The sequence below is a fragment of the Alternaria hordeiaustralica genome (assembly GCF_023758085.1).
Source record: "Alternaria hordeiaustralica strain BMP 2776 chromosome Unknown scaffold_33, whole genome shotgun sequence".
In the NCBI taxonomy this organism is placed as follows: domain Eukaryota; kingdom Fungi; phylum Ascomycota; class Dothideomycetes; order Pleosporales; family Pleosporaceae; genus Alternaria; species Alternaria hordeiaustralica.
Genome location: NW_026056805.1, coordinates 19,182 through 32,839, shown reverse-complemented (window position 1 = coordinate 32,839; position 13,658 = coordinate 19,182). Strand labels below are relative to the sequence as shown.

The 13,658-nt window shown below is 53.9% G+C and overlaps 7 protein-coding genes across 7 annotated transcripts; 3 read left to right on the top strand and 4 right to left on the bottom strand.

The window, feature by feature from the left end:
* Positions 1-940: 940 nt before the first annotated feature.
* On the bottom strand, positions 941-2,578 carry J4E84_009834 (uncharacterized protein; the record flags this gene model as incomplete). Its single annotated transcript, XM_049392394.1, has 3 exons — positions 941-1,326; positions 1,389-2,313; positions 2,372-2,578. 3 exons carry the CDS (start codon positions 2,576-2,578, stop codon positions 941-943), a joined length of 1,518 nt encoding a protein of 505 aa, XP_049239801.1.
* A 1,345-nt stretch (positions 2,579-3,923) lies between these two features.
* Positions 3,924-4,299, top strand: J4E84_009833 (uncharacterized protein; the record flags this gene model as incomplete). Its single annotated transcript, XM_049392393.1, has 3 exons — positions 3,924-3,942; positions 4,002-4,094; positions 4,202-4,299. The coding sequence occupies 3 exons, from the start codon at positions 3,924-3,926 to the stop codon at positions 4,297-4,299; spliced, it is 210 nt and encodes a 69-aa protein (XP_049239800.1).
* A 235-nt stretch (positions 4,300-4,534) lies between these two features.
* Positions 4,535-5,433, bottom strand: J4E84_009832 (uncharacterized protein; the record flags this gene model as incomplete). The annotated part of the gene is made up of 2 exons (XM_049392392.1): positions 4,535-5,038; positions 5,104-5,433. The coding sequence occupies 2 exons, from the start codon at positions 5,431-5,433 to the stop codon at positions 4,535-4,537; spliced, it is 834 nt and encodes a 277-aa protein (XP_049239799.1).
* A 2,875-nt stretch (positions 5,434-8,308) lies between these two features.
* Positions 8,309-10,024, bottom strand: J4E84_009831 (uncharacterized protein; the record flags this gene model as incomplete). Its single annotated transcript, XM_049392391.1, has 2 exons — positions 8,309-9,820; positions 9,866-10,024. 2 exons carry the CDS (start codon positions 10,022-10,024, stop codon positions 8,309-8,311), a joined length of 1,671 nt encoding a protein of 556 aa, XP_049239798.1.
* Positions 10,025-10,308: 284 nt separating this feature from the next.
* Positions 10,309-10,872, top strand: J4E84_009830 (uncharacterized protein; the record flags this gene model as incomplete). Its single annotated transcript, XM_049392390.1, has 1 exon — positions 10,309-10,872. One exon carries the CDS (start codon positions 10,309-10,311, stop codon positions 10,870-10,872), a length of 564 nt encoding a protein of 187 aa, XP_049239797.1.
* A 189-nt stretch (positions 10,873-11,061) lies between these two features.
* On the top strand, positions 11,062-12,637 carry J4E84_009829 (uncharacterized protein; the record flags this gene model as incomplete). Its single annotated transcript, XM_049392389.1, has 3 exons — positions 11,062-11,202; positions 11,250-12,045; positions 12,096-12,637. The coding sequence occupies 3 exons, from the start codon at positions 11,062-11,064 to the stop codon at positions 12,635-12,637; spliced, it is 1,479 nt and encodes a 492-aa protein (XP_049239796.1).
* A 316-nt stretch (positions 12,638-12,953) lies between these two features.
* Positions 12,954-13,500, bottom strand: CYP10 (Peptidyl-prolyl cis-trans isomerase cyp10; the record flags this gene model as incomplete). The annotated part of the gene is made up of 2 exons (XM_049392388.1): positions 12,954-13,439; positions 13,489-13,500. 2 exons carry the CDS (start codon positions 13,498-13,500, stop codon positions 12,954-12,956), a joined length of 498 nt encoding a protein of 165 aa, XP_049239795.1.
* Between the last annotated feature and the right edge of the window lie 158 nt (positions 13,501-13,658).

The following is a 13,658-nucleotide window of genomic DNA, read 5'->3' as shown; positions in this document are numbered from 1 at the left end:
CCCCTCCTCAACTCCCCCTCTCCCACCCTCCTTCCTCTCCCCCTCCGCATGCCCCTCCCCCAACCCAGCAATCCACGCCGCAGCCCTCACCCTCCTCAACTTCCTCAACCGCCTCCTCTCCGCATAATCAATAATTTCGCCTCCATCCCAGCTATAATCTATCCTGCCAATCTCAGCCTGGCTGTCTGCTACCCGTCGCTCTTGCCATTCCACCCACCCGTTGCTTCCTGGTGCGCAGTAACTGCGCACGTCGTCGTCGCGGTGGTGGATGCGTGCGGCGACTGGTTGCCAGGATGTGGGGTGTTGGCGGTGGGGGAGTTGGGATATTGGGACTGGTGGGCGTAAGGGGGTTGTGGTGGTCGTGGTGGTTGGGTTCGGGGCCTGAGTTGGTGGACGTGGATGGACTGGTGGTGGAGGGGCGGGGGCAGAGGTAGTCTGCTCAGCTTGAGGTTGGGCTGTGGGTTGGTTCGAGGTATTTGGGTTTGGAGATGCTGTATGTGGTGGTGGATTGCTGGTGGAGGGGTTTGGTGGTGCAGCGAGGGGGTGGGGGGAAGATGGTATAGATGCTAGACTTTGAGAGAGGATGGATGTGTTGGCTCGTTGGAGGTAAGGTCTAGCTGCGTCTGCGGCTTCCCTTGGGCTCGACATTTTGGTTTATGTGAAGGGTTGAAAGCTTAATGTCGCGATTTTAGGGAAGAGAAGAGAGACTTCCTGGGGAGCCATAGTGAATTCTGTGCAAAAGTGCATGTCAAGTCGGACCATGGTAGCAGAAAAACCTCCCAGGGGAATGTGAGACAGTTCATTCATAAGGCAACCCTGGTGTTGGTGGGCTGAAAGATTTAGCATTAAACCTTGGTACGCTATCGCAGTACCATGTGCTATGTGACTCCACCAGCATGAGGACCAACCACATAATAAACGACAGTCATTACCCATTAACTCAAGCCCTCTCAACCCTCTCAGTAGCACCCTTGGCGTCATTGTCCACAACAACACTGTGGTGCCTTGCCGGGTCCTTCTCCTCAATGGCCGCGCCTTCAACAACATGGTTCTGACCACCAAAGATGGCATCCATCTCCTCAAGACTAACCTTCTTAGTCTCGGGAACGAAGAACCAGACAAATGCGGCTAGCAGCATGTTGATGGCGGCGAACATGTAGAAAGCGTAGAAGCCCTCGTTCTTGAGGAAGACGGGGAAGAACTGCTGGACGATGGAGTTTACGACGTTTTGGGTTTGCGAGCACATGCCCACGGCTTGCGCGCGGATATTCATGGAGAAGATCTCGGCGGTGAAGATCCATACTGTTGCGCCCCAGGAGGGTTTGTCTGTGGTGGTTGTTAGTACGTGTTCATGTTTGTGGAGATGGTACTGAGAGGTTGTGACTTACAGAAGAGAGCGAAGAGGAACATGAGGAACACGATCGCGATACCAACTGGTTCCGACTTTGCTCCGCTGGGCAGGGTAGGTGTCTGTGTCTCCACAGTAGCAGCGATAAGCATGCAAATGCCCATACCGATACCACCGACTATGAACAGGAACTTGCGTCCAAAGCGGTCGACAGTCCAGGTAGCGTTGAGCGTGAAGATAATGCTGAACGTGGCGTTCAGAGCGTTGATGAGAGAGATGGTGTCGGCGCTCGTAAAGACCTTCTTGTAGATGATGGAGCTGTAAGAGTTGAGTGTACCCTGTCCAGTGATCTGCTGACCACCGTTGACAATCATGGCAATGTACATGCGCTTCCTGACAGACTTGTCCTTCCACAGAGCAGAGAAGCCGGAGGAGATTGCTTCGGCTTCGAATTCGATAGCCTCGCGGATGGTGGTGATCTCATCCTCGACATCCTGTTCGGTGGCACGGACGCGGCGGAGCGAGCGGCGAGCCTTTTCGTAGTTGCGGTTCTTCTGGACGTACCAACGGGGTGACTCCGGGATGAAGAAAACTTGGGAGAGGATGAGAATGGGCACCATCATCTGGAAGATAACGACCATCTTCCAGTCCCACTCGCCAAGTTTCTCAGGGTTCTTGGATGTGCCGAAAGAGATCCAGTATGCGATGAAGGAGCCAACGGAATAGAACATCTGCCAGAAGGACATGATCTTTCCACGGATCTCAGGAGGCGAAAGTTCTCCAATGTAGATAGAGCCGGCTGTCAATGCGAGACCTTGTCCGATACCGATGAGGACACGACCAGCAATGAAGACACCGATCTGTCCGCGGGGGGCAAATGTTTGCATGATGGTCGCGATGATGACGCATACAGATCCAGCAGCCATACCAACTCGACGGCCAGCGAAATCAGCGAGGGGTCCAGCCTATACACAGCAAAGTTAGTACACCTTTTGCGACTGATGATATACAGACGTGACGTACCATGAAGAAACCAGCTACGACAGCACCGACTGTGTATGATGTGTTGATGGCGCCGATGATGTTAGGTCCGGGGTTGTTGTAGTAGGCAATCCAATGCTTCGAGTTTTGCAATGCGTTGAAGACGGACGCATCGTAACCGTAGAGCACCATGCATGATGCTGCAACGAGCGAGATGTACCAGTTGTACACCCTAGTTTTGTCGACCATCTTGACGGTAGTCACTCAGGATTTCTCCCAAAACAAAAGTAACAATAGCGCTCGACTTGGTAGCGATTGACAAAGGCGTCCAGCTCGAATTCCGCAACGGATACAGCGAGAGATTCGTAGAGCTCTGGAGTGGAGAGCAATCAGCGGAGACTGCGATGGGCATATATACATGCCACATGAGAAGCCACACCCTGTGGATTACTATCTTGCCCCATGTCAACCCCATGGGCTCGGGGAAGCGCCAGTTCCAGCACCCAGGATCCGATGCCTACGCCGCTACCAGACGCCTCTATCCAGAATATCACCACGAATCAACATGCCCAGACCGCCTCCAAAGCTTGCTCTAGTGCCAAATGCATCCACGCCTAGCACTCCGTTCTCCGTAGTCCCTGAATCTGGGGAATCTGGGGCTTGGGACGGGAGTGTCAATGGAAGGATTTTGTCCATCTGATGGACGGAGAGGCGTCGTGGAGATTTTCCACGAATGGGCGGAATAGAGCTAAGTGTTGAGGCGCCGTTGTTTTGAGGAGAAGCGAGACCGACTCATGCCGAGATGGTGTTTAGTGCGCCATCTAGCCCGTGAGTAGCTAGGTTTGCCGGCGACAATGTCGATAATGGGTAGAATTTCCTCGTGGACGCAAGCATGCCAAGTCAGAGACAAGGAAGACGCAGCGAAGCAAAGCTTTTGGCTGCCGCCTGGGCTCTCTTATTTTGTGATTAATTGATGCTTAAAACTGCGAGAGCGGTTCTTGAGAAGCGCATGTGTGGCGCCGGTCTCACAGTCGGGTCGTAGAGAGAGCGTCTGGTCATTTTGGACGACTTGATGTTGTGAACGGAGAGCAGGTATCACATGAATCATGCTAGAGAACATCGCTTGATAGCCAGCTGTGGAGTTCGGGTGGGTCGGCACATTGGTTGCGGGCGGTGACCATCACATCGCATCCTCCAGAGATGGGCACGCGGGGAGCCAACCTTGGAACGATCGAACGAGCCTAAGCCAATGTGCCCCTAAGATGGTCTCGGGCAACACCACGCGACGCGCATGTATTTTCGGTGATGAACTGTTACAGGTGCATATGACATGCCGCGGTATCCCGGGTCGCTAGATGAGCCTCATCAGCGCTGAGATGAGCTCCAGCGTCCCCAGCTCTGGGACCAGCACGTGATTGATCACGTGTGAATCATCCGCCACAGCTCTGTGGCTGTGCGCATCCCACTTTTTCGGGCGTCGAGACCCTTTCCCACCGCCCGCGACCGCCTAACGTTTTCGACGCCCGACCAAATCTCTCTACCCTCCCACCTACACACCGAAGACCGGACTACCAAGCCAACCGATTTTTCCAAGATGCCTTCAGGACAAGGAGGTGAGCGCCATAACCTTTGCGCAAACTGAAGCGGGGTCAAGGCTGACAGAATACCATAGCCGGTACAAACCCCATCCACAACAAGCAGAAGAAGAAGAAGGCCGTCGAGCTCGACGAGGATGACCTCGCCTACAAGCAAAAGCTTGCTGCCGGTGCGTAACGCCCTAGTTCCCACTCTCCGACGCCTATACCGCGACCAGCCCCGATGCGCCACCACAAGGCTCCGAAGAACAAAGACAGACGTGCTGACAATACACAGAGAAGAAGCAGCGTGAGGACCTAGCCAAGACGGTCGGCAAGGGCAAGGGACCGCTCAACACCGGCTCCCAGGGCATCAAGAAGTCCGGCAAGAAATAAGCGCCCGACACACCCACGAGCGAGCGAGCAAGCGACGAGACACGGCAGTGCGGCAACGACGACGATTTGACATGAAAGATACCACAGGCTGAGAGTCATGACTTGGCAGGGCGTTCATATACACATACCATGAATGCACAGGAATGAGCTATCAATACCCTTTGCGCATGCCAGGTGACTGTTTTCTACGTTTCCGCTACCTGCAATTTAGGTCGTCGCACACTGCACACGCAGATTACCTCCTCCCTGCCTTCATGTTTGCCCCTTTCAAATTAAACACCGTTTCCGCGTTCCCCCACGCCACTCTATCCCACTCTACCTGTGTCAAGAATCCGCTCTCCCTGAGTTCCTCCATCAACTCTTTCCCTCTTTCTTCAAGCGGGTAATTACTCGCATACAACACCCTATCTACGGGTATCCGTTCCAGTAGCGCTCTTAGACTCGACATGTCTTGTGCGTCCACCGTTGTGAGGTAGATGTTGTGTTGCCAGACATCTAGGAAACTTCGCTTCGGTTTATCTGCAGAGGGGATAGTGTTGAGGAGCATCTCGATGCGTGGAATGAGCGAGGGTAGCGCGCCCGGATGCGCGAGTATGATACGGAGAGCAGGATGGCGGTCGAAGACGCAGCTGAGGTAGAGGTGTAACAGCGGGAGAGGAGAAGTAGTTTGCGACGAATGGATATGTGTCAGGAGAGGCGCGGACACCGAAGAAGGGAAACTGTGTTGGTAATCCGGTATCTGCGCATGTCAGTCTACATGCTTTCTCTTCCTCTGAATATCTGAAGGACAGAAACGCAGCGTACCTCCGATCCTACCGGCCACATCTCCCGCAACAGAATCGGCACTCGATACCTCTCCGCTACATCCCAAAGGTCCTCCCACTCCACCTCTTCCAACTTAATCTGCCTACTCATCCCAATACAACCGCCTACAAACTTCATCTTACCCACACACCTCGCCAGCTCTTTCGCTGCCTCTTTACCTTCTGAAGGCAACATACTCAGCGCAGCGACTTTCTCCCCGTTCATGATGACCGCCGAATGCATCGTGTCGTTGATCTTGCTGCAGATTGGCGGTGCGGCGGCAATGGGGATGTGGCTGAGGATCTGTTTCGAGTGGCCGAGAGTACGCATGTCTTTCACGCGGCCAGGGCCTATGTTGCGTAGTTTGGTGAGGGTAGCTGGGGGGATTAGATGGAGTGACGGTTGACTCGGTGATGTTGGTGGGGATGTGAAGACTAAGGTGGGTGCGAGGTGGGATTCTAGGGACGCGATTAGGGAGGCGGGTGTTGTTGTGGTCATGGCGGCTTGAGGTCTGCTTGGTGATGGGTCGTTAGGAGGGGGTAGGTAGTAATAGGTGGTTCAGGCGGATACAGGACGTCGGAGCTTGAACAGTTGGCATTGGTCTAGGTATCAGATGCATCTTTCTTCTAGACTTCTGACAGAGGGAGTTGCGCAGTTAGTGCTGAGTAGTTACGATCCAACCTGGCGAGTTAACAAGGACACGTGCCAGTGAGTGCAAGTACAACTGTGGGCATCGGTACTGCCAACATAGCGGTGGAAGTGGGATTGCTTTTGGATGGCTGACCAGCATGATCAAGGTATCTGCATTCATCATGTGTCTCAAGATTGACAGACTACCGCATCAAGCACATGGTTGTTGAAGAAGTGTATGATTATTAGATACATGTGTGCTGCGATTCGCGGCTAGTATGAAAACAGAAATCTTCTGGCAAAGATAACGTCAAAGACAATTCCGTTCCACTACCAGAGATTCCAAGCACTAATTCCATCGTAACTTTCCATCACTAAAGCGCACATTGTGGCGGTGTAAGGATGACGACGATGGGGCGCGTGTGTTATGGGGCGCGTGCTTGTCGTGGCACTAGCGACCACGCTATGGATGTTGTTGTGATAACGTTTCAATATTCATCCGGGTGTCGGCTAGGCGAAGGCTGACTGACGGCTGGGCGCTCGTCAGGCGATGACTATTCTCTTCCAACGCTTGGTCGAGAAAGTCTTGGTGGTGTCGTTATGGTCTGATAACCGTTGTTCGTAGATATTCGTGATGGGCATGTGGAATTTTGACGCAAGAAATGGATGCGCGTCGAACTTCATTTATCATGATGTTCGGCGACCCTTCTTGCTGCCCAGAGTGAAGGCGCGCTTGAGCTTGCTTTCGGTGGCAGTGGGCGATGTAGGGCTTGGTGTAGAGCTGCTGCCTGACCGGCGAGGGTCTGAGCTAGCGGATGACTGAGAAGAGGACCTCTTGCGGCTCTCTTCTGCGAGGATGTCGTCCAGTGAGACGTTGAGGTGGGGATGACTGATCGGGACCTCTTCGAGGTTTTCGACAAAGCGGGAGGCCATTGCGTCGGTAGTGGTAGTGAAGTGATAAAGTGGGTGGACGTTCGTTATGTGTGAACGGATGTGGGGAGATGCAGATCTTTATAGCACAGTATCGATATATAGTGCTGGGTGGCTGATATGATCTACGAGTGATGTGTCGAGCGTGGCTTATGGTATATGTTCCAGACGTCGATGTGGCAATGTCCGGATATAGTATACCAAGAGAGCAGGCAGTTGCGGATACCGGAAATAGTGTAGTAGCGAGAGTGGAAAGGGTGAAAGCTCGAAGCGATGGTAGACGATATATGCCGGAGTAATGAACAAAGCCTAGGCATGCAAGGGCGGCGAAAGGTTTTTAAACATATCTCAGGGCGTGTGTGGACGAGCAGGTGGACGGGGTCCGTGTGTCGACGGCACACGAGGCCAGGGACTTGCTACAGTACGATCCAGGGTCTGTCCCGCCGATCGCGAAGCCTCGATGCATATAACGGCGGCGCTAAGGGCAGGGTATGACGTACCAAAACGTTCTGGACAGCGTTCTGCTGGCAGCCACACGGTCTTCGTGCGGCCATAACGGGCGCGTAACCGCGTGCGACAAGTGTTCGGTCGCACAGTCCCATGGGTGAGCGTACTGGAAATAGCAGCGCTCGCAGGACTGACATATCCGCAAGGGCTCTCCCAAGCCGCTTGAAAGCGTCAACCAGATTACGGACGTCTTCGCACGACTGCTGGCAGGATTGCGCATCCGACCCGCCGCCGCCAACCTCTGCCCAGTCATGCGCAGCGCGACAGCGGCGACCTTGTGAGCCTTGGGTATTATTGCTCAGCACGCGCAACCCTTTCGCCACAGCTTGCGAATATCGGCTCGCCGTGTCAAATAAACTTGCGCCTAACATGCCTGCGATCAGCACGATCCCCAGGCAGTCGCGAGGCAAGACCGAGCCTGAGCACTTTATCCGCAGCAGTTATATTGAAACTGTGTCCGCACGACGGCAGCTCGCATGCGGTGTTCTCGTCGGGTCCGCTGCGTCCATCGCGAGTATGGCCGGGCCTCTGACGTAGGACGAGAGCCATCCAATATTACAGCCACCACTTTGGCTATAGTTTCCAAATCACGGCCTTGTCTAAAGCGCCGCCCGGCTCCGCTTGCCAGCGAACGATTGCGACAACGGTACAAGCTTCAAACGAGAGGCCTCGCCTAGGTTTGCGGTGTATGTGAAATGCCATACTCGGCAGCTAGTCGACAGCTAGTCGACATCATCGTGCAGGGTCCTCATTCAAACTGTCCGGCGCCCGGACCCTTGTGGGTCTGTGACAACGGTAGACCCCAAACTTCTGCGCCATCCGTCATGTCAAGTGGGCAGCGGAGCCGACTTTTCGAGGTTAAGTTGCAGATATAAGCGGACACACGACGCTAGCCGCGTGTGCAATTTGCTAGTCTTGGGCACCAATTGCACTTGTCATGTATACAATGTCGTGGCCATCGAGCCATCGTGAGGCTACACTGGTGTCGTGGAGCATATCGCAAGTCCACGGCAATTGCGCACTCTGCTAGACTGTTTTGAAGTTTGAGTAGTGCGGCTCTGGATAAGCTGGACGGATCATGACGACTTCCTTTGCATCATCCAAACTTTCGCATCGGCTCAGGCATACGGTTAAGTCATCACCATCGTCCCCGGCCACGACCACCCCTTCCGCCCCTCCCACGTCCTCTATGCCCTTGGCCACGCCCACCCCCTCGATGTCCACCTCCGCCTCTTCCCCCACCTCGATTGGACCGCTGTTGCTCCGGTCTCGGACCGCTCTGCGCTAATTGTGCCCGCTCTTCATCTGACGCATGAAACACATTCGGGATCTGCAGTAAGTTGCAAAATGACTGAGTGTGCGGGTTACTGTACTCTTGCGGGGTAGCCTGGACATGTATGCCTAGTGCGGGGTCGTATGTCGGCGCAGTTGCTGTAAAATCCTCAGGTATCATCATCTTGTCAGCTCTAACAAGGTTCTCTTCGATCCAAGCTATCTCCTTCTCCACAAGAGGTCGGTAGACCGCATCGCCTTTGTCTGCAGGAACTTGCGCATAAGGGTCGCCTACAGTGAGGTGATCGGCGAAGACACGAGTAATGGCAAGCCACTCCGTGTCATACTGCAATCGTAGAGGCCGTTGCAATTCTGCAGGTGTATGTGGTTGTATCTCCAGCAATTGCAGAAAGCTCCGTTTGGGCAAGCACTTGTCAAGTGCGAGGAAGTTGGTCGTCTTGTTCGTTATGTCTTCAGGAAAGGGGAGGGTCTGTACTATCTCAGCCTTCGGACGTGAGAATGATTCCGGTAAGAGGCTGCGAATGTCCTCTGGAACTTGAGTTTTGCTCTCCGTATCAGCAGATTGCATAGGCTTCTTAGGCTCTGCGACTGGTACAGGGGCCACCTCGTCGTCGTCCAAATCCATGTCAAGATCAATTTCGGCATCGTTCTTAGGCGCTGGTATCGGCTCCTCGTCTGATACATCCAGATCAATCTCGCCGTCGTTCACGACTCGTGGGATAGCACTATCAGCATCTGTTTGCGGTGGCGGAGCATTCGGAACTTCTGCGTGGTCCCAGACAGCGGGGAATTTAGCATGCATATGGGCGCTGAACCAATGAGGTGGTCGCAGGCGCTCGAGGACTACCTTTGCAGCAACACTACCAAGAGTACCGTCCTTGGCCTCTTGCTCAAAGTCTGGCTTCCAACTAAAGAGCTGCCGGTAATTGCCTTTCCACTCCATACCGCGCGGCCAGTCATGGCTCAGTCCAATGTCAACCTGCGTCCGTATTTGAAGCAGTTTCCGCACGTCGAGTTCTCGAACATGATAGATGCTCCTGACGTCGTCACTGTTGTAGGGCAAGCGCTCATAGTGTGGCTTCTTGTAGTTGTAGCCTTTCCAGATACCAGACAGACCAGCAATGCGCAGTGGTCCCAGCCGTATCACATTGGCTGCGCCCATGTAGTATATCTTTGGCGCGGCCCACCCACCGTAGTAGAGCTCCCACATGTAGTTGCTCGCTTCGTGGTTGCCGCCGATGAATATGGTGAGATACGGGGCTGTGCGCAAGCCTGAGTAGTATTCGTGAAAGTCGTGCATGGCGTAGTACTTGGAGGGCATCGATACTGCCTTGAGATCGGACGCGTTTCGAACAGCCTATAAAGTCAGTCATTGGATGAGCGCTATGAAGGTTTGACGTACCTGGAAGTCACCGCCAATGATCAAGAGATCCACATCTGGCCAGCCTTTGAGCTCGCAAGCTTTCGCGACAGACGCATAGATCTCGTGTAACACTCCATGGCCGCAACCTTCGACTGCTATGCGCATGCCTTGCTGTTCTACCAGTTCTAGGGCGGCCATACTTGGAGGTTGGTGAACGGGTAGTTAGTGAGAGCAAGGCTTGTTAGTGGCGCGATCGCAGAATTGCTGCTAGAGCTTTGTTGCGCAGTACACTAGCGCAGAAATCGCAATACGCGCAGAGTAAACATTGCAATGAATGCTGCTGTCGAAGAAAGTAAGAGCACGGCCCTGCAGCCCTAGCGTCGGGGGTCGGAGTTATGATAAGCTAGCGAGCACGTGTAGATACTGGACCTGCAGGAAGCTTCTCAAGATCTGCGCAGAGGTCATCCAGGTCCTCTAGACACATGGCTTCAGCAACTCAAACAGAGCTGAGGGCGAAGTTCCTTCAGGAAGCCGCTCATCTCCTCGCAATTCCCTCGCCAACAACGGCAGCGTTTCTAGGTAATGCATGCAACAAGCTAATCGAAGATGCTGAAGTCGGTATTTCAAGCAAGGAGACGGATGCCCTCCGACGAAGTATTTGCGGCGCATGCGGGAATGTCATGATTCCAGGATGGTCGTGCAAGGTTTCGAACAAAGACAAGCGCAAGAACACTGGCAGAAAGTCGTCGGTGCCCGAGAAAAGTATTCGGTATACCTGCTTGCGATGCGAACGAGAGACACTTCAGACGCTTCAGCGAAGGCCTCGCAGACAGGTCAAGAGATCACGGTCTCTGTTGGATACAGTCTCAACGTCGGCGGCTCCGACTACGACTAAGAAAGAAGACGATACAGCTCCAAAGACGATTAATGCAAGCAGCAAGCAAAGACAGAGGGCACGCAAAGGCGGCCTGCAAGCTATGCTTGAAAAGAAGAAGACACAAGACTCGGGCACGGGCGGACTCGATTTCATGGACTTTGCGCTGTAAGTCCCGTAGGGCTGAGTGAATGCAGCCCACCTGCATGGAAGGGCCTAGCGACCCGTGGACACCCCGCTATGCAAGCGCGGGGCTCAAAAAATTCGAGAAGTTATGTCATCAGAACTTGCGAAAGTCAATACAGTCGCAAGCAAAATTACTTTGTCCAACACCTTACACCGACATTAATCGATTGCAAACATGGCACAGCAACAGAGCCTTGCGAAGGATCTCTTCGAGGACATGGGCCGCAAGGTCGCCGAGGCGAGCGCCCAGGGAGACAACGACGACACAAAGGTGGTCGACGAGATCGAAAGCATGTGCATGAACTGTCACGAAGATGTGGGTGCATTTGAAAAGTAATGATAAATTCAGCTGACATTTCAAAGGGTACTACGCGCCTCCTCCTTACAAGAATACCCTTCTTCCGCGAGATCGTCCTCATGTCCTTCTCATGCCCGCATTGCCACTTCAAGAACTCCGAGGTTCAACCCGCCGGCGAGATCCAGCAACGAGGCATCAAGTTCTCCCTCAAAGTCGAAACGGCCGACGATCTGAGCCGTCAGATTATCAAGAGCGATACTGCAGTGTTCCGAATCGAGGACATTGATCTAGAGATACCACAAGGGCGAGGACAACTGACAAATGTGGAGGGTATTCTCGCAATGGTAGCGCAAGACCTGGAGCAGAAGCAGGAGGAGAGGAAGGCGGTGATGCCAGAGGTCTACGAGCAGTTGCAGGGAGTCATCACCACGATCAAGCAGATGGCCACCGGAGAGAAGCTGCCGTTCAAGATCACGATCGACGACCCTGCCGGCAACTCGTCAATCGAACCCCCCAGTGTACTTGGCGCAGGAAAATACTCTCGCAACGAATACCCACGAACGGCGGCGCAAAACGAAGCGCTCGGTCTGGGCGACACCAGCGGTGACGCCAGCGGTGAAGCGCCTGCCACAGAGATCCGACCAGAGTACCACGCTTCCCAAATGTACCCAGAGATGCCATCCTCTCACGCCCCAATGGTGAACAACGTGGATGAGGACGATATTGTGGAGAACCAGGTCTATTCCTTCCCTGCCAGCTGCCCGGGATGCACCAAGTCGTGCACCACAAACATGAAGATGGTCAACATTCCCCACTTCAAGCAGGTGGTCCTGATGAGCACAGTATGCGATCACTGCGGATGTAAGTTTATATCATGGAACAATCAACGTTTACCTGCTAATGCAATGCAGACCGAAGTAACGAGGTCAAAACCGGAGGGGAAGTTCCTGAGCTGGGTCGTCGTATCACAGTCACCGTTGACAGCAAGGAAGATCTGTCGCGAGATATCCTCAAGGCCGAATCATGCGCCATGTCCTGCCTCGAGCTCAACCTCAGCGTTGAACCCGGTACTCTTGGTGGCAGGTTCACCACGATCGAAGGTCTACTGACCCAAGTACGCGATGACTTGAAATCTTCCATCTTTGACGCTGGCGGAGGAGGAGACTCAATGGACTCAGAGTCCAAGCAGAAGTGGAACACCTTCTTCCACAACCTCTCTGCAGCCATCAACGGCGAAGACAAGTTCACTCTCGTTCTCGAAGACCCTCTCGCCAGCAGCTACGTCCAGAGCTTCACGGCACCGGAGCCCGACCCAAAGATCAAGGTCGAGGACTACAAGAGGACAGAGGCGGAGGAGGAGGAACTTGGGTTGCTCGACATGAAGACGGAGGGCTACGAGGAGGAGCATGCGGCTAACATGGCAGCGAACGGGACAACGACCAATGGCGCGTAGGGCTAACTTCGATGTCTCTTAGATTTCCTTGACTCGTGTATTAGGTCGGCGCTCGTAGATACCAAGGCCTCGCCAGCCATGATCAGTATGACATGATCTTCTTCCAACTCTTCCCTGCGTCCATGCTTCGTGATGCCTATAGCGAGCTGATATCATTCTGCCCGACGCCAATAGTGTGAATGGTCGACTCTTTCAGATCTTGATCCGCGCTTTCTTTTTCTGCAGATGACGCGACATCTTTCAGGCTCCAATCAAACACTACGCTTCCAGCTTGACATAAGTCGCATTGCTACCGCTGTGCCCAGTAACAGATTGTTCATCCTGCTAGCGGGTTTGCATGAATGGTAACATTCTTGATTTCCATCTTCTCCTGCGGTCTTGACTTCTTGTCTACTTGAACGGCCTCCATGTCATCCAGCACCTCCCATCCTTCGAGCACCTTCCCAAAGACGGTGTTCTTCCCATCCAAGTGCGGCGCAGGCGCAAACGTGATGAAGAACTGCGAGCCGTTTGAATTTGGTCCCTTGTTCGCCATGCTCAAGATGCCTCTCGCATTGTGTCGCAACGCGGGCCGAAGCTCGTCCTCGAAGAGCTGGTTTGGCGTGTCGTAGATGGACGTGGAAGTCTTGGACTTTGGGTCTGAGGCTGGCGAGCCCGTCTGGACCATGAACGAGGGGATCAGGCGGTGGAAGGGTGAAGAGTTGTAGAAGCCCGAGGCGCAGAGGGCGAGGAAGTTCTCGGCGGTCTTGGGGACGGCTTCGCAGAATATTTCGAGTTTTATATCGCCCTTTGAGGTATGCAGCTAGTCGCTGTTAGCAGCAGGCCCGAAGTAGGCAGGCGGTTGGACTCACTGTGACGGACATGGTGGTGGGTGCAGATCAGTCGTGTTTGTGGTTTGGAAGGAGCGATGATGGCGCACGAATCGGACCCTCGAAGTCGAGCGCCCATCCACCTCCACCTCGTCGCGCCTAGAACATCGCGCGTCTATCCGACTGCGCTTACTGTGTGCAATCGCCCTGCA